The sequence below is a fragment of the Taudactylus pleione genome, unplaced genomic scaffold (assembly GCF_031769625.1).
Source record: "Taudactylus pleione unplaced genomic scaffold, aTauple2 ptg000103l, whole genome shotgun sequence".
NCBI classification, from domain to species: Eukaryota; Metazoa; Chordata; class Amphibia; order Anura; family Myobatrachidae; genus Taudactylus; species Taudactylus pleione.
In genome coordinates this window covers 1,016,934-1,041,460 of record NW_028284505.1, presented here as the reverse complement: position 1 = coordinate 1,041,460, position 24,527 = coordinate 1,016,934, and the positions used below count along the sequence as shown (strand labels likewise).

The window sequence follows — 24,527 nt, the reverse complement described above, 5'->3', positions numbered from 1 at the left end:
GGTAGTCAGACACAGGCCATGATCAGTGCACTGTATCAGCAGGAGGAGCAGAAGTGAAGTCGGTAGTCAGACACAGGCAAGGATCAGCAGTGCTTAACCCATTGTCAGTGAGGGAGTAATTCAGAGGTGAACGTATTTGCAGTAGCAGCTGCATTTCTTGGCTATTTATGTTTAAGCCTCGACCAATGGGCATCCTTTTGAAACGCCCACCTGCTGAGGTGCCAACAAAGACGCACTATCGACGCACCATTGGCCGCACAGTCGGACCATGCACTTGCCCATGGCTGACTCAGACACCCTCTACCCCTCCAACTGCTGTGTGCGTCCCCCCTACCCCAGTTAACACCCAGAAATGCCCATTGGAATTGTATGGATCTCCATGGAGTTTTCATCTGTGTTCCCCGGCTGTAACCATCGGGACATATGTGCAGAGGTAAAACATTAGGCTCTTGCGCCCGATGCTTTACTAGCTCCACCTCTATATCACTCCTTCAGTGTCCAATAGATGAATGGGAGACCTCCTATATGAGCCTGGATGGGGCTACATTGTAGGATGTACCAAGGGAGAGAGATGGGCTCTGTCTGGAGCGATGACATGGCAGAGTTACAGCATAATACTATGCACCGTTATGGTGCAGCAATACCGTAGTATCACACCGTGCCAGATTACCAGATAGGCAGAGTAGGAACCGGCCTACAGGCCCGACAATGGAGAAATATTGAAAAATTGTCATCGACCTTCAGTGACACATGAAGAACTGAACTCACTTGCCATTACGGCCACCGAATACCACGTCTTGCAAAAGGCAGACTTCCAATATGATGAGAGATTTCACCATATTAAAAAAAAAAAAAATTTGAATCAAGTGAAATGCTTATAGTTTTGTTGGATTACTAGAAATATTTTTTTTTTTTTCTTTAATATTGTTTTAAGAATTTTTGTTTAACATAATATGTTAATGTTTATTTTGTGTAATAAAATTGGTTTATTAAAATTCTTGATTTGTAAAATTAAAAATGTATTAGGAGTTAATTTGCGAGTGGGGCCCCGAGCTTTCGACTGCCTAGGGGCTTGCACCGGGTGTAATCCGCAATAGTATTACGGTACCATTACAGGGTTAAACACAGACATAACCTTAGATAGAGGCAGCAATGTGTTACACCATCACTATGGAGAATGCATTTATGATAACAAAAAGGAAAAAAATTATAATAATTGAGAAATGGATTTAGGTTAATTTTTCACATTTAAGAAGTGATCCTGGAATTTTGAATGAAACACTTTCAGAGATTAATGTAACAGGTTGCTTCATACAGTTCCAGCATTGATTTAATGGATCATAAGTGCTCTGTTTATTTGTTTTATTAAATGCCACCATTGCAGCCCCTAGAGAACAAAGACCATCTTCCCGGTGGCTCCACTAGTCTGTATAATGTCCTCATGGGCCTGTGGGGCTTTCTCCAGGGGATACTCTGGACCAATCAACGGATTCAGCCAGCCAGCCTCCATGCCTCCAAACAGCGCTGCCCCAGCCTCCTTCCAATCATCCTAAATTCAGAAATTAAAATAAAAAATAAAAAAATCTATAATATACTTTTTTTTTTTCTATAATTGATTTTTTTTTACCATCAAGGAAACAGTAGAAACTGCTATTAAGATCTCTAGAGCGCAGGTTCCAAAAAACTCCGCAATTACAGTCCAGGTTTTTAGGATATCCATGCTTGACCATATCTAAGATAATTTAACCACTTGGGTTCCAGCATTGTTATCCTAAAAACCTGGACTGTATTGACAGAGTTTGGGGAAACTGCGTTCCAGAGATATAGCAAAGAGGGTACCTTCAAGGGCGCTAAAACTCCATCATTTGTACAACAATTGCATAAAATACACTGGTCTTAATACCAATCAATATGTAAAACTCCAGAGTTCGTGAAGATGATCACCCAACAAATGGCCAATGACAAAATTAAATCTAAATAATGATTTATTTGATAAAAATTCACAGATCACAAAATACAGCTACTACAGCAGTTGGACTGTTTTCTACTGAACTCCCGGATAGAAGCTCTAGAATTTCTTCAAAGCTTAACCCTATACAAGAGATCAAGCCGTTTTTGGAGGTGTATGGCCTCTCTAATTGCAAGTTCTTATCACACCTGACTTATTATCCAAATCAGGCTTAATCCTATTCAAAGGATCTAACCCCCTTTTGAATCCCGGGTCCACTTTAAGACCAAGTTCACACCACATGAGAATTGTCATTTAAGAACTTGATTACCCCTGAAGAAGTCCCATGCGGACAAAACGCGTAGTGTTTGATATTCAACGCAATTACCGCTATTCAAAATGGCTTTTGGAAAAGGCTGAAAAAAAAAAGATATACGGCATCTTCCTATTAGTGGCATCACAGCAATATTATATAAGCTGTATTTTCTGACCTGTGAATTTTTATCAAATAAATCATTATTTAGATTTAATTTTGTCATTGGCCATTTGTTGGGTGATCATCTTCACGAACACTGGAGTTTTACCTATTGATTGGTACCAAGACTAGTGTATTTTACACAATTGTTGTATCCCTATAAACATTGTACTTTTGGGTCCCACTAACAGGGGATCCCCCTCCAAGGTGCAGCTGATATAAATAATAGGCGCAAAAAGGGTTAATCTGCTTAAATATATATATATATATATATATATATATATACACACATACATACATACATACATATATATACATATATATGCAACTCCTTTGAACATAGGGACTGTTGGTTCCAAAATACTGCAATAATTTGTTAAGCTGACCACCGCTTCACGGTCATTCCCATCTGGCCAGTCCCTACACTGATTCTCAGATAAATGAACTTGATCTGCCACCTTTGGCTCGAGCTTGCATACATTTTACACATGAAAATATATACACACACACACGTGACACTGATCCAGAGTGGTAAGTATATACTACAGACCTGGAGTCCATGGAATGATCACAGATACGCTGGATCAGGGCCGGATTAAGGTCTGTGGGGGCCCCTGGGCAACAAACATGTGGGGGCTCCTATTAAATGTGACAAACTGGGGGTATGCGCAATGGGGACCTTATGCAGAGCCCCCAGTAGTGTTAGTGCCCCGTATGCAGTGCACCCAGTAGTGTCAGTGCCCACAGTGGTAGTGCCCCATATGCAGTGCACGCAGTAGTAGTGCCCCTTATGCAATATTGCCATTAGTAGTGCCCTCTGTATTAATGCCCTCTGTATAAATGCCCCCAGTAGTAATACCCCTGTAGTTGTACCCCAAATAGTAATGCCCCCAGTAGTCATTCCCCCTGTAGTAGAGCCCTCTGTAGAAATGCCCCTCTATTAGTGCCCCCAATACTAATGCTCCCTCTCTAGTAGAGCCCCCAATAGTAATGCCCCATGATTAATGCCTCCCCCCGAGTAATGCCCCCCCCCTGAGTAATGTCCCCTGAGTAATGCCCCCAGTAGTAATGCCTCCCCGAGTAATGCTCCCCCCCCCCGAGTAATGTCCCCTGTAGTAATGCCCCACCCCCAGTAATTCCCCCAGTAGGCCGCCTGCATTCAAAAAAAAAAAAATAAAGCTGATTCTTACCTTAAGCTAAGCCCCGTGTACGCTCGGTTGCTCCTCTGCACTATGGCAGAGACGTCATGACGTCCCTCCCTTGGTGCACTGCATGAGCTTGAAACTGGAGCTCACGTGAGCTCCGACTCCGGTTGCCGCTGCGGGGAGGGAGCCGGGCGTCCGCTGGTTAGAGCGGACGCCTGGCAAATGGAGCTTCCCTGCGGCGCCGGGGTTAGTTTGGCCGGAGGGGGCGGAACTGGTTCTGTCTCCTTCGGTCCACTTTAACCCCGATGGGTGTGGGGACCCTTAACGTGTGGGGGCCCAGGGACGATTGCCCCTGTCGGCCCTGCGCTGGACACTGATTCAGAGTTGTAAATATACTGGAGTACAATTTACAATTAAAAATGTGTAATTGAATTTCCTTTACATCGATAAAAATATGTATTCTAAAAAAGAATATATAATATCTATATATTGTCCAAGGGCCTGATTGCTTACGTAATCGCAGTTACGATCAGTAGTGAATCAGCCGATTGTTGCATACTGCGCATGAATCGCAGTACGTGAGCCATCCACTGCGATCGCAGGGATTACGCAGAGCCATCACAAAGTGATTGACAGGCAGTGCCATCAGTGAGAGGTAACGGGGGTGGGGGGTTGGTCTGTGAAACGCAGACATGCCAGTTCGTTTGAATGCAGTTGTGGGGGCATATATAAATTATTCACTGCGATGCCTTACGCAGCTTGAGTACTCATAGCGTGCGCTGAAGTTGGCAATTTCTGAGTAAGGTCAGAGCCTTGTGCAAGTGTGCGTGAGGCTGCGATGGTACTTTGTTGTACCGATGATTTCGCAGTCTTGCCAAACATTACAGATGTGGGTAAGGTAAAGTGGGCGTCCTTATGTTGTGCTGCGGTAGCATAGCGATCGCAATGGATTAGCATACTATCGCAGTGGAACTTGCATTCACAGTTGCGATAGGTAGTGATTCAAGCCCGAAGTCTTTATCCAGTGTGTGGAAGGCAGCAATGTCCATTTTTCTCATTAATTAGATTTAAGTGCAGCAGTTGTATATTTGGGCTTTTTAGTCTACGGTCTATTACCCACAGTGAGTTGGGAAATGCCCGCTATTACCTTGTTCTTTTAGTTATCTTTCCTGCAATGTGAACTTTTTGAGTTAACATTTTTTGCAAATAAATAAAAAAAAACAAAAATTAAACAAGGTCAGAACAAAAAGGAAACCGTAGGCAAGACTCAATCAAGAATGTATAATGCCTTGTTATAGATCATTACCTGAGTTGAGCTGAACAGTGAAACTCCGATTATACTGGATTCTTTGGCCATTGTATCTCTCGGGTTTATTTCAATCGAACCTCTGCAGCCAATAATCTGGGGTAAAGGAGATAGCGCAGTCAGTGTGAACAATAGGGGTAAATACAGCATTTGGGGTGGGCGGGCTCATCAGATGGGATACGTATATATAAATGGGAGGGGCGCAGGATGACATCAGGTAGAATAGGTATAAGCTCAGGTGTGTGTGTGAGGGGGGGGGGGGGGGGGAGCTCAGGGGTGGGGGGTGTCTGTGCTCACGAGGGTGTGTGGGGGGGGGTGTATTGGTACTTACAATCACTCTGCCTCCAGTAGACAGAAGTTTCAGGTCATTACTGAGGTTGACATTGGACAACATTTCTAAAATAACATTAATTCCTTCTCCTCCGGCGGCCTCCTAAACATAATAACAACAGGACGCTATTAGCTGTATTTGTCCTTTAGCCACTTATTACTGTAGTAATATTTTTTATTTTGTTTGAATGTCTCTCTTTGCTCATTTGGCAACTATTATTATTGTCCGTTGTTTATATGGTGCCACAAGGGGTCCGCAGCGCCTAACCGTACATAGACAGAAGCAATGCAAACAAAACAAGAAGAAAAAATAAAAAGCGCATAACATGGGAATAAGATATTACCACTGCGGCACTCATACCCACAAAACCAGCACCGGCTGAACCCAACACTTTGGTGATGTTGAAGTCAACGGGGTGAAGATGATGGTATAAAAGAGGAAAGAGGGCCCTGCTCGTCAGAGCTAACAATCTATCAAATTTAAAGACAGCATTTTACCAAGACAAGTTTCCGGGAGGCGAGGGTTTGGGAAGAATTAGATAAAGTATAAGACAGTCTAGAACAGGAGGAGGGCATTACCTGGATCTTCTCAATGTAATCCTTATCTCTGTGGTTGAACACTTTATGCGCCCCATTTTGCAGAACGATTGGTAATCCCTCGGCGCTACCTGCAGTCCCAAACACCTTGAAACCATGGGCTCTGGCGATCTGACAGGCTGCGATCCCCACCTATAAAGGAAGATCGGGCAGGGGGTAAGCGCACAAACCTGCCATGGTGGAGCCCATTACCCACATGCCTTAGGTGCCAACATGGCTGCCGGCATAAGATGGAGGGCACAGCATATAATCAACACATTTGAAGTGCACCTTCTAAATAGAGACCACCTGGCATTATGTAAGAGACTACAGCTAAGTGGCACAGTACACCTAGTAATTTGGAGTTGTGCACTTATAATTTGTCTTTTTTGTCTCTATCATTACTAAGTTGTAAAGCTGTAGCTGTCCCCATTGGCCGTGTGACTTACTCCTCCGCTGGCACCGTGTACGAGAACCACCTCTCCAGGCCGGCCATGCGCTCTGTGTAACAGAACGAGAATTACAGAACACCACAAACAGCATGAATCATGTATAGAGTTTATATGTACAAATTAATGTAAAGAAACTGTAGTGTTTTTTTTTTTCAGAATAATTACATATTCTGCTATAGGAAAGCTGTTGGACATAATTAATAGGAAATCTGTCAGTTTGAAACATAATTGACAATAAATCAAAGTGTTCAGACAGACACACACACACACACACACACACACGTCAGGTGTTGGGCAAAGCAGACCACAAACCCATGCCAGACCCTGCCCCATGTGCTGGAATGGACAGACCTTTCAGATTTGGACACACACCTGTGACGAGATCTGGCTGACCAGTCGGCCTGTGTAGAGCCACATTGAGGAGTATATTTACCAAGATACAAAACCTGGAGGGTTTTACATTTATTTTTATTATGGTTACTTTAAATCCTGTGGATGCTACCAAGCAGAGTTTTTGAGAAGTCGACACTTAGTAAATATACCTCCTCTAATGGGTATATTTCCTATCCGTCAGTCGGTTAAAGCTGCCAGTCATCAGAAGCTCTGCCCTTGTATAAAGTGTCAGCAGTTATAAATGCTTAACCGGGCTGGGAAACCGTCTATACCCCTGGTCTCAATAGCTCTCTCCATATTAGAAGACAATTGGGGAGGGTGTTTGTAACCAACGACCATAATATAAACTGATTAATAAAGGGGGGAGACCAACGTGCAACTTCAAGGCGTTTCACCAGCAAGAAAGAAAAACTGCCACTAGCAAAGTGGAGAGTGCAAATAGACGTATGAATAAAAAATGTTTATACTATTACTGAAACTCTGTTTTTCCCTTATACAGTACTACATGGATTCTGTAAGCTCTACCTTACAGCAGCATCATTTCTGCTTCCTTACATACAGTACACAAAATAAAGGTACCAGTAAAAACGGAGGATTGTGCTTAAATTAGGGAGACATCGCAGTCTCTGTTTGGCAGCTATTGTGTCCACTAGAGGACTAAACAGATGGGCATAGAATAGACTATCTGCCCCTATATGCCGTGACTTGTGTCGCCTGGGGAAGAATGTTCCCTATGGCCTGGTCGGATCCCATCGTTCCTCAGATCTGGTGGCTCTGCGATTGGGCTGACGGATCACAATGTGCGTTACCAAAAAGACCACATTTAGGCAATCATACTGATCGGCCAGAGAAGACCATATATAGCTACCTTATGGAGGTGCCCAGCAGATGAAATTATGCATAGAAAAAGTGATTAGACAATCATGGAACTGACTTGTTAAAGAGCGCCCGGTAGGCGGTAAAGTACGGAATAGATATGGCTGCTCCTTGTTTGAAGTTCAGCTTCTCGGGCAGAGGGAAAACCGTATCTTCAGACGCCACTGTGTACTCCGCGTAGCCGCCTGTGATGGTTGCCATGGTGAACACCCGATCACCTTTCTGTACAGCATCAAATGAACACAAAATATTAAACACAGGTTGGGAATTTACAGTTATACTTCCTCATCATCCAACATCACAAATTAAATCATTATCAAGAACACACCGGGATTGGTTTGGGATTAGGAAAAACAGTCATGAGTTTGGGTCTCTCTGATTGGGGTGATCGGGAATTCTGAGGGTTCTGCAAACCCAACACAAATTCTGATTTCTCGGCCTAAATGAAAACGTTTTTAAAATATTAATATGTATTTAGATCATCATTTGGAGCATCCATAATTAGTACCCATGCAATAGAAAGAGGACTTTGCTGTCACAATAACTTGAGTCTTTATTAAGACTGGCCTCCAAATCTACTAATATATATATATATATATATATATTTATATTTATATTAACACAGCAGCCCTAGGCAGTGACATAAGTTCATCCCAGACGCCTGGAGGCAAGGCATCATTTAGTGCCCCCCTATCCCTCATATTTACAGCCCTAAGTGGGATGAATATATTATGGCTGATGGAGGAGGTGCCCTTTCAATGCTGGCGCCCGGCGGCAGGGGCCTCCATTGTCTACCATACTTCTGCCCCTGGCCCTAGCGGTAAACTTACTAAGATTCGAGTTTGTGTGAGTTTGCAGACTTGAAAAAAACTCACCATCGGCCAAAATAGGAAGTACTTTAGATGATAAATAAGCAACTCACAAATTTACTAAGAATCGAGTTTCCAATCTCATGCGAGATTGTAGCAAACTCACTGTGAAATAGAAGTTTCAAAATAGACTTTGTTTATATTACATATACAGGGAGAAACAAAGTGTTTTTATTTAAAAATAAAATTACATAGGATCCCCCCCAAAAAAGCATAATCAGCCCCAGACTTGCCAGCCAGTCCTGGTTCCTAACATTATGGGGAACAAAATGAATAGGGTTCCACCGTAATTTAAAGAACCAGCACCAGGCGACAGGGCCAGACCTGATTTAAAAAAAAAAAAAAATGGCGTGAGTTTCCACCTATTTTTAAAACCAGCTCCAGACCCTTTCTAGCGTGGGACTGATGCCACAGCCAGGGGAGCCCTTTCACCGGGCCACAGCATCAGCCCTAACCGCTAGTCAGTCCAGGCCAGGGATCCCTGGGGAGTTGGGGACCCCTCCAATAAAGGAGACCACCTCTCCAGGGCACCCCTGGCCTAGGCTGATAGCTTGGGGCTCTGCCCGCCCGGCGGTGGGTTGATAGTGTAGGTGTAGTGTGTAAAAATTTGAATAATTCACATTGTCATTACAGTGGAACTACAGGTCCCAGCATGCCTCCCCGCATGCTGGTATTTGGAGAACCACAAGTACCAGCATGCTGGGCATTAAGAGCTCAATGGTACATGTAGTTCACCTGTAAAGAAATGTGTAAAAAAAAAAAAAAAAAAAACACACTGAAAATAAATTACATACATACACACACATACACACTTACCTGCACTCCCAGATGTTCACGTCCCCTTCTCAATGTAAAGTATCCAATGGTTGTACCTGACAAAAAGAACCAATACTCACCTTTTGTCCCACGATGTTCTCCCCAGTATTCCAAAAAGGGCCCCGGAGACACTAACAAGACGCTACAGCGTATTGTTACAGTATCGCTAATGACCGCTGCGGGAATGAGCTATCATTAGAGCTGGGGCGCCAGCCAATCAGCGGCCGCTTCCATTAGTGGTCGCTCATTGGCTGGGACCCACGTGGAGGAGCCGCTCATTGGCTAAGCCCACGTGGGTCCCAGCCATTGGTCTGTTTGTCTGTCTGTCTGGTTATGCAGTCAGACACCCCTGCGCCGATTGGGAAAAAACTAAAGAGATGGTCCAGCTGGATCCTGGCCAAGTTTTTGGGGGTTGAGGTCCCGGTCGGACCTCTCGTTGGTGTACGCTGGGCAGAACTTTGACCCAGGGAGCCTGTACTGAGCCTTCCACTGGATGAATGTGAACAAATTCACATAATAAAACTTAAGTTTGATTTAAACCTGGGTAACGCTGGGTACTATAGTTTGTACTTTTTAGAAAGGAAACCAAAAAAAAACCCATTATACACCTATTCCGTGCAGTGCTGAGCGAGACACGGCATGGTTTCATTTTGAAAAATTTTAAACGTAAATTATCCCCATTTCACTCTAAAGAATTACCTAGGTTTGGTTTGTTTCCAGGTTTTCTTTATTACATGTACAGTATAACTCAATACAATCATCTTGTTAACGCTTGTATTCCAAATTACTGAAATATATGTATAGACTCCAATATATTTATATAATTGTCTTTATAATACTTTGTAAGCATCTAATTGTTACTTTTCTCTAATGCTGATGCTGCAATAAAGAAACAAAACAAAAAAAACAAAAAAAATGTAAGTGATGGCGATCAACAAAATCAATGGGTAATGGGCGTGCCTGGATCAGTAATGACGTTCACAGCTTTGTGCTGATAATGGAAAAACCGGTGGACCCCATATGCTTTGGCCCCCCAATGTTTCCAGTATCAGCCGAGGTAGAAGCGCTAGTGATGGTTTTAATTTTCTTAATTTTTTTTTGTGGTGGTGGGGGGCGGAGAGGTGTCTACATTTTTTTTGTTTTCATTCATTTATTTTTAAAACACAAATTTCAATCCCTGTAGTGACGTAGAAATTGCTGCACACCATTTCAGATGCACCATCTCAAATATGTACCAGCAGGGACTAAAGCAAAGCATTAAGGTGCGTACACTAGACAATTTGCTCCATGAACAACATCATCTAGTGCGCCCCGGCAGGGGTGTGCGCAGTGTCGTTAACGACACTGAGCACAAGCACTGAACAATATCATGAACGATATCGTTCAGTACTGGGCTACCTCCCTCATTCCTGACAATATCGTATAAAGACAAAGAGAAAAGTAGGGCTAGTTGCTAGGGCACTCTTGAATCAAACAATATCGTCAGGTTGGCCTGCATGTTTAGGCGATGAACGTCAAAGACCAATGACCAGCGGGAGCGTGCATCACTGGTCGTTATCATTGATAGTTTTTGCGCAAAAACTGAACGATATTTTGGACAACTGAGCGATAATGATATAGTCATCGTTCCGTCGTCCAAAATATCGCCCAGCGTGTACGCACCTTTACAGTCCATTTATTATAAAAAAGATAAATACATTTAAAAAAAAAAAAAAAAAAAGAAATTGTAAGTTATAGAAATATATCACTTACCTTAAATGAGGTTACGTTTTTCCCAACTCCATCCACAACTCCGGCCACGTCAGAACCAGGGGTGTACGGCAGGTTCGGCTTCCGAGCATAGACACCAGCTCTGATGTAAGTCTCCACTGGATTCACCCCACATGCGTGAACTCTGATTAAAACCTATAAAGAAAGAAAACAAACAAAAATATAAATTAAAAAAAACAAAAAATAAAACATGTTTGTTAATAAAAACAAACCCATCTGCCCCCAAGCGGAGCAGTATGACTAAAGCTGGGTACACACTTCGACCAGATGACGCAATGGTCGTTCCAAATTCTCTTCATCCTCAAAGGAACGGATATAGGGCCTGATTCAGAGCCGGACGCTATTTGCGCTCGCTCGTTCAGAAAATAGGGGTGGCTATTCAAATGAACCGTTCGCTCTTTGCGGTCTGTTCACGCCTCTATGTCTGAACGAGCGAACAAAACTTGCGGTCGTTTCTTGAATAAAATACGCCCCCTGGCCGCTCGCATCATACGTCATGTCCGCTATTTATTAGATTAATCAAGTACATCGACCAGGGTATGAGCTGCTCGCTATTCTTGTGGTTGGTTTTTGCTACCACAATTTTGCGAGCAGTTCTGGCTATAAAATAACCCAGTGACGTGGTCAATGACGCTGCTGTATTAATTATGCACACCCATAAAACGCCCGTTTTGACCTTTAAGCACGCCTGCGTTCTGATCTCCACTCCCCGTTTTCAAGCACCTTCCCCTGTTACCACCCACATACGCCTCATTCTGTCACTCAAAATAGCAGGCATTCGCTATTTAGCGAACAAACGATTTTCGACCGCACTGACTGGCTCGCACATGCGTATTACAATCCGTACGCATGCGCAGTTGGGCAAACATCGCTCGGAGCGAACGAGCGTCCGCTTACAAGCGGCTCTGAATCAGGCCCATAGTGCGTACACGCTGTGCAATCCTCCAAATGACCGAACGATAGATCTTGCATTGATTGGTTGTTTCATCGTTAATATATCGCCTGGTCGTCCGCTTGGCCGTGTACACTAGACAAATTGTACAAAATAGTTAACGATATCTTCAGATCTGCCTGCACTGCAGATCAGAAGATGCGATGAATGGCGTATGGGAGCGCGCAACAGTGCATACATACTAGACGATAAATTGGACAATTTGACGATTTTAGACGAAGAGGAATGACAAATCGTCAAATTGTGCAATTTATTGTCAAATCAGACTTAAGCACATGGATAGAGTTGACCAATGCGTACAGATTGATCCGTCCTTTGGCAAACCACACACACATCAGTGTTCGATTGAAGTGTGCACTCGGCGATGGGGTGTCTGCTTCACGCGGGTCACACCCATTATCCACAAAGCTTTTCCAGGAATGTCCGTCTCCACTACCACCCGATGCTTAATGATACATTCCCCATTCCAGTGACACCTATTTATGGCAGGCCCAAGATAATACATGATGTACAGAGCATAAGAGGAGAAGATAACTGACTTTCACTTGTAATTCCATTAAATGCTCCTTAGTCACATAAGAGAAACTCCCAGATGAGCGACACTGCGGTTGCATTTTTCTGCTCAACAGGGAGAGAGGTTCAGCGACTCCAATTACAAAATGGTTTGCACACGTCCGTCACATAATGTGTAATCTGTACCCCCATGTTTTTTTAAAGTGTCACCTACACAGCCGAGGCTGAGCCAGAACACTGTAATTGCCAACTGCCGCTGACATTACCGACACCATATCCGACTGATATTATAGACAGGTTCCTAGCGGGTAGGTTACATGCTAGTATTAATGGTTGTCCACTTTTGGACTAACCCTTCCCCCTGTATACAGCACATATGGGGAGCTGCTCCCTGCCAGGATCCCTGTTACCGGATCCAGCTGTACTACACTTGTTTTCTCTACAGGAAGAACAAACAACCATCGCAAGCTCGCCATAGAGATCTCTCCTGGGACCATTTATCATTGTATATTTGCGGTTTAATCCCTGAAAACACACGTTTTTAGGGGATTCATTTCCCCCGGATGTATGATGGAGGGGCCGCAGCAGATGATATCTCCGATACCTGACGTGATCCCTCCATTCCCGCTTCCCCATTAGGTTTCCATGCGGGAGGCGATGCTGCCAAATTTACCAAATTCCGGAATGCGATCTGAAGATGGCGTTAGCCGCTGTAGCCTATGGGCCATGCATCGCATAATTAGCCGGGAGAGGGTGCAGTCAGCTGCAGCACTCCGGGCACATCAGAGGGACGGGCGCCTTTAGAAATAAGAAAATGACTGTGCTGGCCAAGGTGTAAACTTGCCATCGTTTATAAATGAGGACAGCCCTCTGGTACATACCATCCCACCTGCAATAACTGCTAAGCAAGGCGTGTGTACCTGGTTATCTCCTGGTGAAGGCAATGGGACATCTGTGAAGAGTTTAAGAACATCAGGTTTCCCGAATTCCAGGACCCTTATAGCGCGCATGACTCTTCCCACGGACGCCATGTTAGTTTACCTGCAACACACGTGATAAATACATATTTCAGTATGATCAAGAGCTTACATTTATCGTAAGTGAGTCTGGCCGAACAGTGCGGGGACCTTCTGGAGTTCTGACGGAGTCACTCCTGCAACTGGACGCCACCGACAGCCAAGATGGATGCCGGAGAGTTGAAGGTTTGAGAGCTCTCACAAAGATAATCCCAGACACTCTCCACCCTCATAGTATTAGTACCATGTTAATCTTGTTATCAATCGTTACTAATCTTAAATAACTCCAACCTATCAGCTATGAACTGTCATTTTTCAGATATATGACAGGAGCTGATTGGTTGGAGCACCATTTAAGATTAGTAACAAACAATAACAAGAATATCACAGGTTATTCTTTATGTCCTTTAGGGTGCAATGGATCAAACCTTGGAGATTGATAACGTATCAACCAATCAGTGTCTTACTGTCATTTTACAGGCTGGGTTTGAGAAATGACAGAAGTCACTGGTTGGTACATTGGGGTCTATTCATGTAAAAAAATAATAACTTTTCACTATATATCACATCAGTTCGATGTGATATATAAATGTGTACTTACCTATCCTGCGATGTAATCCGGTAACCAAGGCTCCAGCGATACTGTGGTCCTCTGGATTTGGTAAGGTTCTCCCTTCAGCATATGCTCCTGCCACCTGGTCATCTCAAGTCAGTTCGGCGGCAGGTGTGGGGCAGTGCGAGGGGGGAGCGGGTAGTTAAGAGGTGGTGAACCGGGATCAGTATGGCCGGCGGTTCGAATCCCAACAGCGGAAGCCAGGCAGTGAAAATCCCGACAGGTAAGTATTTAATCTATTTACTAACCCCCCCCCCCCCCCCCGCCACTTAACCCTGCCTTAGGGGTGCCTGACCCTTACCTCTCACTCAAGTGCCTAACCCCCCTCTAAGTCCTAAACCTAACCTCCCCCTTCCCCGCAGCCTAACCCCAAGTCTCCCGGGGGGGGTGCCTAAACCCCCCCTAGCCTAAACCTAACCTCCCGGGGTGGTGCCTAACTCTAAGTCCCCCCCGGGAGCCCCTAACCTATCCCTGCCCCCGCCCGGCTGTCCGTGTCCAGCTTACCTTCGATCGGTAAGCCGCGTGTCGGGCTCCCGGCATAGGTCTAATGACAGGCATTGGGAATTCGACGCCTGTCATTAGACACTTGCCGGGATTAGACAGTCGGGATGCCGACAGTCAGCATTTAGACTGTCTGCATTCCGACTGCATACCAGTGAACCGGCATATGCATAGGTTGGGTCACCTTACTATAGTGGCGGTTGGGGTAAGGGGAAGAGCGAGGGGGGACTGGGGCATATGCCCTGGGCTCCTCTGACTGGTTGCTTTTGGTGAAGGGGGCGGGGAGAACAGCGGGAAGGCAGGGAGACAGCGGTGTTCTCTGCTCTTCTCCCCTAACAAGCCTCCTTACACCATCCTGAGCTGCCAAATTATTCTATAGAAGCTTCTATGAATCGCTCTCCCCATACTACTGTATGGAGAAGTGGTATCCACAACAATCAAGGGCACCACTGGGGAAATCTGAGTGTTCTTCACGGTAACCTTTTATGAATAGGGTGAAGCATTGAAGAGTCCTGTTATCACTGATAAAGGGCTTTTTTTTACTGCTACAGGAATAGACCCCAATATCTCTCCCCAAAGTTTGATACATCTCCCTCTTAGATAGGAAGAGTCACTGTGCAGGGAATAATCTAACGGAATAAAATATTCTGACAAAATGACCGGATTGTACATTGCTGCAGAATATACTGGGAATGGATAAATAAAACTAAATTAATAAATACCTTTCAAGAGCACAGAGGACATATTATGGTTGCTCCAAGCATATGGCACAGTCCCAGTGTCTGCTGGAGTGTAGCCTATAACCGGTGCCAGTACCTGTATTATCCAGTGCAGGCTGCAGGTCGCGTGTAGAGATTACCAGATTTGGAACACACCCATAACCCAAGCCCCACTGTGTTTAATTACAAAAACGTGAACACTTGTTTATTGAATCACAGCACCCTAAAATACCAGCATGGTTTTCCACGGCGCCCCGAGGCCAAATGCGAAACGCTGCAAAAATTAACAAAATAAGGGCAGAATTCGACTACCCTCGAAGCGAGGATTAGCCGCGATGCTGTGCCCAGGGCTATTCAATTGCAGCCTGTGATAAGCCCTCAGGCAGCACTTAACAGGGATTTCAGGTTACCTCCTGCTGAGGATCGTACAGACGCCTGCGTTAAGTAGCGCTTTCTGCCCTTATCGTGGCTGCCTCGAACACGTTAACCCTTAGCTCCGTGTACTTATCACGCAATATATGGGTTAACATGCGTTAGCCAAAGATTTACGTGCGAGGAAAAGGGGATGTTGCGGCCGCCGGTCCCAATGCAGACATCCGTATCCCGACATTGGACTTAAGATAGGCGTTGAAATACCGACTGAGTCCGGCCCTAAGTAAACTGTGCTTATAGGTCATCCTTAGGGTCAGTTACGTGGTGACGGGGAGGGTTACGTTCGGTTTGTACACACATTTTCTGATCGGCAGCCACCAGCTCTGATTTTGTCTATTCTAGACCATAAATAATCATAATTTGATGTGGTCTTGGACCACCAACCCATGGCACCCCTGCTATTGCCCCGCAGAACAGTTTGGGAACCATTGCATACACCAGTTAGGTGCAGAATATTGGGGTCCAAATTGGTTTTATGCAGTTTTCAGCACTTACCAGAGTTTATTTTGATAGTAATTAACCACATTCCAGTTCAAAGGGCCAGATAGGAAGCTGTTCTGTAGACGTGACGCAGCAATATTACCCTAAAGATCTACGATAGTCTGAAACATTCATCTTTTGTGGCCCTAAAGCCAAATAAATAGTTTTCACATACAGCAAAGTAATAATAATGAGGATTGGTGAAATGTGTGGCGGCTGCTGAACATGTAATCTGTAATCCAGGACAAGTTAGTGGCAGGGTTAATGTCCACATTATATAGCGGTATGAACGGAATTTTGTACAAATGACCTTCGCTCTGTCCCAGTGACGCCCCCTTATATGAACCTGGTGCCCCGTCTCACATAGGGATTTCTGAGAGGAGATATATATATATATATATATATATATATATTAATTACAGTAACACAGATGGTGACTGAGTAATGTGGAGAGAAGAGGCTCAGCTCATACTGTAATATTATTATTATTATTATTATTATATTATTATTATTATTATTATTATCTGTGGCTGCAGAGCTCCTCCCACCTGCGGGAGATCAGGGTCAGCTGCAGTCAGTGCTGGGCAGCTATAGGATGGCTGTATGCAACCATAGAGGGGGAAACTATGGGATCTCCAAAGGATGTAGGACTACAAGTCTCAGCATGCACTGACAGTCTGACATATACAGAACTGCAACCGTAAAAGCCTGCTATGCAACATCCAGTGGGGGAGACAGACAGACAATGTTACTTTGTGTCGGTTCTGTAACCCGGCATGGCTGTGCTCTCACCCTGCAGCTGTCAGCACCAGGACCCTGGAGGAGGAACCAGCAGCACACACAGCACAGCGGCTACTTGTACTTACCCGGCCAGCAGGGGGCGTGTCCTGCACTGACATGTGGGTGGGAAGTAGGGGCGGCCGCCGCCATGTTTGTTTAGGGAAACTGTCACACAGCCAACGTGCTGGCTTCGCGGACTAGTCAGAGAATTGTTTTGGCTAGCCTGAGCTTCCGTACATAATATGGCGGCTCCCAGGTGTGCAGCTGCTGGGTGGAATGTGAATGCTGTTCCAGGTCCCGGATACCTGCATCTCGGACACTGGCTGCTGTGCGCCCCAAGGACCAGAGCTCAGTGATATGTCTGTACCCCCAGCACTGAGCTGTAAGACTGTCTGATACCCTCTCTGCACACTTGAGAGACCCAGGGACTCCTTCTGCAGCCTGGTGCTCTCAGCCGGGTGTACCCAGGGACCCCTCTCTCATCCGGCTGTACCCACTGACCCAGTGACCCCTCCCTCATCCGGCTGTACCCTCAGACCCAGGGACCCCTCCCTCATCCGGCTGTACCCTCAGACCCAGGGACCCCTCCCTCATCCGGCTGTACCGACTGACCCAGTGACCCCTCCCTCATCCGGCTGTACCCTCAGACCCAGGGACCCCTCCCTCATCCGGCTGTACCTACAGACCCAGGGACCGCTCTTTCATCCGGCTGTACCCACTGACCCAGGGACCCCTCCCTCACCCGGCTGTACCCACAGACCCAGGGACCCCTCCCTCACCCGGCTGTACCCACAGACCCAGGGACCCCTCCCTCACCCGGCTGTACCCACAGACCCAGGGACCCCTCCCTCACCCGGCTGTACCCACAGAACCAGGTACACCTTCCTCATCCGGCTGTACCCACAGACCCAGGGACCCCTCCTCCACCCGGCTGTACCCACAGACCCAAGGAGCCTAGTTTTATCCTGTATCCCCAAAGAACTAGGATAACCTCTTCATCTTGGCAATCCCCCAGAGTAAGGTGCCTGCTGCAGCATGGAGACCCCTCCCTGTAGTCTCCAGGAATCACAGAACCAGAGTGTCCCCAGCAGCCTGGAGAACCTGAAGAAGCACATCACTCCTTGCAGCCTGGTGAAGCCGCAGACCGTATCTTCCATCTCCGAGTCCCCTGGGCCCTTCTCCCACTGGAAGCTCCAGGCGTCCCGCAGGACAGACCTTAGTAAGAAGGGAAGTGTGGACAAGGACATAGAGGAGACTGTGAGAGACATTAATCTCCAGGACTGTTACTTCACCACCAGCTCCTGCTCTGGAAGGATCATCCTCATCGATGAGGTAGACATTTAGGATGTTTACAAGGAACAGATGATCTATTTTCCTGGAGACTACACTGATCTTCTTATCTCCTTTACAAAGCTGGTAGTACTTGTTGATGTCCTATCTTCCATGAGTCTTCTATATGGGTATAGTGTGTCATAATCACTTGCTGTCTTCTTGCATTAGCCAATGTGAAGGAGAGCTGGTTGTCGCAGAGTTAGGAAAACATCATCAGAAAGATATTAGTGTTTAGAGAGATGGCTAGTCCAGGGGACAGGTCTCTTTAAAACCGTAATCCCACATAAAATGGCTATCATCTTTCTATAGTTGCTATAGTAACATACCTTTTTAGTCATGCATTTTTCATCATTTCTCTTTCAAAATCTCTCTGGTAGGAAAGCAGTAATTCTGTTACACAGATACAAGCTACCAGCGCGCCATGCAATGGCAGAGGGGAAGAAGGGGAGGGTGTCACAAAATAGCTGAGAGGGGCTTTGCAAAGCATCTCTGCTCACTATATCATGTGACTGTGGTTGCTATGGTAGTCATATAACACGTGAAAACCTGATGAATTATCAATTATTAATAGCAGTATGATGAAACAAACTAAGGTAAAAAGGAACCTAAATAATGAGTTGTATAGTGTAGATAATAAGTAGGAAGGATATATTAATGTGTATGTATATATATATGTATGTGTATATATATATATATATATGTATATATATTATAGTGAAAAGACAAGCAAGCGCTGAAGAAGCCACAACTCGCGGTTACGTCCATCTCTGTATAAGGCCTGGCAGCGCTGCCCCCCTCTCACACTGCTGGTTCCTCAGCCCCCTACTGTATAGTCCTGTCAGGAATTACACTTTCCTCCTTTCTGGCTGCTGCGGCTTTGTAATGGGGACACCCCCTTCTGTTTTAAACTCTGTTAGTGTGGTAGTGCTCCCCTTCTTTTTAAAATCAATAGGGTGCCAGTCCCCTCCGCCCCTACCACCTCCCACACAAACAATTTAATAGACAAAGCCAGGTTAAACATAAGGGCTGACTGGCTGGAATTACGCTCGTGCCTGCATCTTGCAGGCTATTGCATAAGCCCCTATATCCCTCCACCCCTCTTTCTCTGACGGGACAAATCACCGTGAGCTAAATGACTCCGCCCCTCTACTTGTGACCGATCACGCATACCTACAAGGCTGTATCACTCCGCCTGCAGTCATAACAGGATCAACTAACACTAGAGAGGGCGTCACATTTATCACCCCAATGTGCTATTTTGCATCCCCTATAATAAGTAAAAGTCTAAAGGAGCATACACACTAGACTATATGCTCCCTGAGCGATATCGTCCTGGCAGGGTGTGCTCAATGTCGTTCATGACATTGAGCACACCCGCTGAACGATATCATTCAGCGCCGGGCTCTCTCCCCCATTCCCCAACATGCAACAACCTGACGATATTGTCAGGTTGGCCTGCATGTTTGCCAGGTGAACGATATAGACGAACGACCTGCGGGAATGCGCATCGTTGGTCGTTTTGGTGAAAAAATGGACGATAAAGTGAACAATATCGTTATTGTTCAGTCGTCCACTTTAATCGCCCAGTGTGTACGCACCATTAGACTACATTAGTCGGCACTACTAGGCCAACCTAAAATAAGGTAAGTATATTCTTGTCATATACAGTAGAATAATTTGGGTAGGGGGTACATTTGCATACGGAGGGTAGCATATAGCTCCCGATTATCGCTTTTGTGTGATAAACTTTATCTTCTGTCTGCGCTCTGACCATCCTATTAACGCAGAAATAAATTCCCTCATATCAATGTGTTCTAATAATCTGTTCATTATGCATATAACTTTCTCCCAGGATCCTGATCTGTCCGTAGTACGGAAGGAGAACTGCTCGTGGCTTTTTGTAACTCATGAGTTCTGCGGAAGCGATGACGTGGTGAGTGCGCACACGGTGCGCTAATCATTATATCTCTCGTGCTTCCAATCTCTGGCATATTGCCTACGTTTGGCGGGGAGGAGAGGAGACGCTATTTGCCTCTGCCAGGGACCAGACTGACCTCCCGCCTCTGGCACCTCTGTACGGGGGATGCGGGGCACAGTCTGGGAACATCACATGTGACAACACTGGTATGAATCCACCAACTCACACAGGACCTTTCTACAGAGCAGGACTACAAGCTTGTCAGTCAGTCACTGTCTGCTGGCTCATATAGAGTGGGACTTCTCTATAATGAGATAATATGCGGAATAGGTGTGAAATGAGAGAATTATTGATACATTTGGCTATTTATAAATAATTCAGGATTATAATTTGCCCCAGTTATACACAGCATTTGATATAGGATAATGTGACATTGTATCTTTAATGGCTCTTTAAATAATTGTACTCTTATATTCTGTGATTGACCAATAACCCGTCATTCTTGTTCATTAGCTCTTGCGCACAGCACCTACCCCATCTGACCCTCTTCTAGCCGTCAAACATTTCAGGGGTCTATTTACTAAGCAGTGTTAGGAGACAGAGTGAAAAGTGATAAGGTGCCAGCCAATCAGCTCCTAACTGTCATTTTTCAAACACAGACTGTGAGATGACAGTTGGGAGCTGATTGGCTGGTACCTTATCACTTTTCACTCTGTCTCCTAACGCTGCTTAGTAAATAGACCCCCTTAGGGTTCCCGGTATCCTGCCTCCTCAGTACAGCTTACAACGTACCGTAACTGCGATTTAGCCCATTGGGTCAGCGTTTTAATTAATTTCTGCCTTCAATCAGTTTGCAGCCCTTCAGAGATCCACGGGGGACGCAGTGTTGAAATTTGAACCCTTCGTCCTGCATGTCCAGTGTCGCACATTGAAGGATGCGCAGCTCCTAGTAAGACGACGTTCTGCCGGCATTTGTTGAAAGAAACTTACGGTCGACTTACACATTCTATCGCTTTTCCTTACGATCTGTCACCTGTACACAATTATAATCTTTGTCTCCTCTGTCCATGCAGCACAGAGTCGCCATCAGTTCAGGGTTCAGAAACTCTGGAATCACCGTCGGCAAGAAGGGGAAAATTATTATGGTAATTATGATGTCATTAATGTTTACGCTCAACACTCTTTAGACTTCATGCAACAGATTAGGTGCCGCGTTCTAGCGGCAGAAATGAAAGCTGATTAATTACTATATTAGCCATTCTGTTGATGAATTGAGGGCGTGACCAGAATATGTTACAGAGCAAGGAGACAGATAGCAGATACACCACATGGATCAAGAATCAGACGTATAAACCTAAAACACAAAATTAGTTCTGTGGTGATTTCCTTTATGTATATAATGTATCCCCCCGACAGTGCCAGATGGTTTTGTCATGGTGTGAAAGTGTCATCGTGTGGATGGAGATTCAGGGGTCTATTTAGTAAGCCTTGGATGGAGATAAAGTACCAACCAACCAGCTCCTAACTGTTATTTTTGAAAAACAGCCTGTGACATGGCAGTTAGGAGCTTGTTGGTTGGTACTTTACCTCTGTTAACCTTTTCTCCATCTAAGGGCCGGATTCAATTAGTGGCGAAAAGTTTCCGCGGATTCGGACTTTCCGCCTGTTTTCAAAGTATCTCCATATTCATGTACAGGACGATTTCGCGTGAGCGGAAACTCAATGCATGGTAATAGGCGGAAAAGTTTCTCCTATGAATAGCAGCAGAAAAAAAGTGCAAAATCGTTATTTTGGGGTGCAAACGACAGTTCCCCAACGGACAAATCAACCAAAAAAAAAATTTACCTCAGAACACCCCCAAAAAAAGTACTTTAGTTTTGGGGGCGAAAAAGTAAAAAGTGGGCGGACAACTATACAAACTAGCGAAATAGACTTCTTGGGGTGTTGTAAGGAGGGGCCAAGTGTTTTTGGGATTGCAGGTGCATGTGTGAGGGTGGTTTCACATTGTTTTTAAGTTCACTATTGAAAAAAAATGTTATGTTTCTATAGCACCTATTTACACGTACCCAAATATGACTGCACTACTTATTTTCACCAGACAATACAGCTTTCTGCCATTCTTCACTTTTGCATAGACGCTAATAAGAAGCTATTTAAATTACTCAAGTACCCCAAACACTATTATTAGGGCTATTAGTACACATCTACATTGATTTCCTATGTTAGTGCATCTTATTTGGGGGTACAGACTGATTTCCCCAATTCTGACAGTACTTTCCGCCTGTTCCGCATTCGCCGCTTTCCGTTTTGGCCTGTTTAGGAATTGATAGGGAGAAAAGCGGGGACGCGCACGGAAAGTTTTCGCTTCTGAAACAGGCGAAGGAGGCAGAAAGTCGAAACTTTTCCAACTTTTCGCCTCTAATTGAATACTGACCTAAGGGTTAGTATATAGTCCCCAAAGTACCAACTTATCAGCACCTTAACTGCCATTGTACAAGCTCTGGGGTCTATGTACTAAGCCATGGATAGAGAGAAAGTACCAACCAATCAGCTCCTAACTGTGATTTTTCAAGCACAGCCTGTAAAGTGACAGGACCTGATTGGTTGGTACTTTCTCTCCGTCCACTTTAAGGCTTAGTACATGGAGAAGGGAAGTCAGACAGCGGCCAGTGTAGCGATCGGTTAACTCTGCAAACAAACGTGACCGGCACAATGGGAAAAGCTATAACCAGGATATTTATGTACATTCATGCCTTACCTTATACATACAACAAGCACAACACATATCTGAAAAAACTAAATAAATAAATTGAAAAATAAAATGTTTTACTCTCCAGCTGTTGTCCGTTATAATTGAGCAGTTTGTCTGTATCTCTGTGTTACAGGCTGTACGTAGTACTCATTGCCTGGAAGTGCCTTTGAGCCACAAGGGAGAATGTTTGGTGAGCAATGAATATATTACATTCTTAGTACAAACAGCGAACCAGAAGATGCAAGAGAACAAGAAGAGAATTGCCAGGTGTGTAATAATACATATTATAGTTGTGTTCTCCGACTCCTAGACCTAGATCTTATTTAATAACGAGGACTATTAAAGCGTTCCCGTTACCACATTCCCTGAAGGCAGTCATTTATACACTGAACCTATGCACAGCCGGTCATTCTACTAGTTCCTGTGAGGCACTGTGGCCCAGTACACAAATGGCTCCCTATACTGCGTGTTTGGGAAAAAGTATTGACAAGAGCATCAGGGCAGGGTCCAGGCTGATATATAAATGTTTTCACATTTTGCGCTATTAGTATAAGGTTGTATAAATCCATAAAGTTATGAAATTCACAGTCCTGAATTTCTTACCACACAGCAAGTAATGTTATTGTACTGTAACTGCGCCATTCCCCCACAAGGGGGCATTGTCGGCCATTTTGTTTTCCAGCAATAACAGCAGTGTCTGCTTCATCCTGGACACAAGGGGCCATGCATATTACCCTCTGACTCTCTGCAGGTTCTATCGTTGCCTCCAGACGGCGTTACACAAGAGGAACAGTGTCGGTGACCTAGATTGCGAGGCCGAGGATTCCAGTCCCGTCTATACCCGGCGCAGGAGAAAGCACCACGTGGACAAGAGATCAGACTGTGGTCTGAGTGAAGATGGAGTTGATGATACAGACACCAGTGTCTTATTCCATCATGATGATGATCTATTATAGTCTTATTCCATATTAAAGCAGCAATAGGATTATTTATTGATTTTCTTTAAAAAGCAAGTTAAGTGTTTTTCTTGTACATAACTAGCAATTTTACTTAGCAGTCCTTCTACAAATCAATATCTCCTTGTCAAAATCTCTCTGGATGTTGCAAAAAAATAAAAAATAGCTTTCTGTTACACACAAACTTGTAACTCTTAACATGTCAGGTGAAGGCAGAGGGGGGGGGGGGGGGTAGAATGTCACAGTGCCCAGAGCAGACAGAGCTCAGAGGGACTTTTTCAAAGCCTCTCTGCTCACTCAAAGTGACATGTGACTGTGGTTGCCATGGTAGTCTATGACATTGTGCAGAATTATAAATCATTAATATTAACCTGAAGACATAAACAAAGGCAACATATTCTTCTTATAGCCTACCACTTTGTCTTCAGGTAAAAAAAAATATATATGCTTTAACTGAGCCAAGCCAGTAAACATTGATGTTTAACTGATCGTCTCTTTCACCTTAGCAGAACTCCCGGAATCTTCTCGCTTACACAGTTTTTCGGATAAGTGCCCAAATGTGTCTGCCAGGTGGGGGGTGTAACCCTACGGACCGGTAACGACCCCT

General features: G+C 44.8%; 2 protein-coding genes across 4 annotated transcripts; one reads left to right on the top strand and one right to left on the bottom strand.

Annotated features, from left to right (window-relative positions):
* Nucleotides 1-1,304: 1,304 nt before the first annotated feature.
* CRYZ (crystallin zeta) lies at nucleotides 1,305-17,044 on the bottom strand. Its single transcript, XM_088470768.1, has 9 exons — nucleotides 16,975-17,044; nucleotides 13,342-13,462; nucleotides 10,939-11,091; nucleotides 7,560-7,723; nucleotides 6,230-6,281; nucleotides 5,784-5,933; nucleotides 5,206-5,307; nucleotides 4,875-4,970; nucleotides 1,305-1,549 (listed from the first exon to the last, which is right to left on the bottom strand). The coding sequence occupies exons 2-9, from the start codon at nucleotides 13,450-13,452 to the stop codon at nucleotides 1,388-1,390; spliced, it is 990 nt and encodes a 329-aa protein (XP_088326894.1). The 5' UTR covers nucleotides 13,453-13,462; nucleotides 16,975-17,044; the 3' UTR covers nucleotides 1,305-1,387.
* Nucleotides 17,045-17,143: 99 nt separating this feature from the next.
* TYW3 (tRNA-yW synthesizing protein 3 homolog) lies at nucleotides 17,144-24,120 on the top strand. 3 transcript variants are annotated; one of them, XM_088470766.1, is made up of 6 exons: nucleotides 17,144-18,294; nucleotides 20,147-20,227; nucleotides 21,063-21,161; nucleotides 21,286-21,357; nucleotides 23,098-23,231; nucleotides 23,618-23,709. In XM_088470766.1, exons 1-6 carry the CDS (start codon nucleotides 17,998-18,000, stop codon nucleotides 23,703-23,705), a joined length of 771 nt encoding a protein of 256 aa, XP_088326892.1. In that variant the 5' UTR covers nucleotides 17,144-17,997; the 3' UTR covers nucleotides 23,706-23,709. The 3 variants fall into 3 exon arrangements, with proteins under 3 accessions (XP_088326892.1, XP_088326893.1, XP_088326891.1); XM_088470767.1 differs by lacking the exon at nucleotides 23,618-23,709 and adding an exon at nucleotides 23,735-23,869 and having other exon boundaries at nucleotides 17,145-18,294; XM_088470765.1 differs by lacking the exon at nucleotides 23,618-23,709 and adding an exon at nucleotides 23,716-24,120 and having other exon boundaries at nucleotides 17,147-18,294.
* Nucleotides 24,121-24,527: the final 407 nt, after the last annotated feature.

Bases quoted from the DNA above. Each gene is read 5' to 3' on its own strand.
- CRYZ (XM_088470768.1), bottom strand. From the start codon at position 13,452: ATGGCGTCCGTGGGAAGAGTCATGCGCGCTATAAGGGTCCTGGAATTC. The intron at 5,934-6,229 runs GTAAGTCACACG...CTTCCTTTATAG, and splicing joins TACACGGTGCCAGCGGAGGA to GTGGGGATCGCAGCCTGTCA. The intron at 4,971-5,205 runs GTAAGTACCAAT...CCTTTACCCCAG, and splicing joins CTACTGGAGGCAGAGTGATT to ATTATTGGCTGCAGAGGTTC.
- TYW3 (XM_088470765.1), top strand. From the start codon at position 17,998: ATGGAGACCCCTCCCTGTAGTCTCCAGGAATCACAGAACCAGAGTGTC. The intron at 21,358-23,097 runs GTAATTATGATG...TCTGTGTTACAG, and splicing joins AGAAGGGGAAAATTATTATG to GCTGTACGTAGTACTCATTG. The intron at 23,232-23,715 runs GTGTGTAATAAT...GACTCTCTGCAG, and splicing joins AACAAGAAGAGAATTGCCAG to GTTCTATCGTTGCCTCCAGA.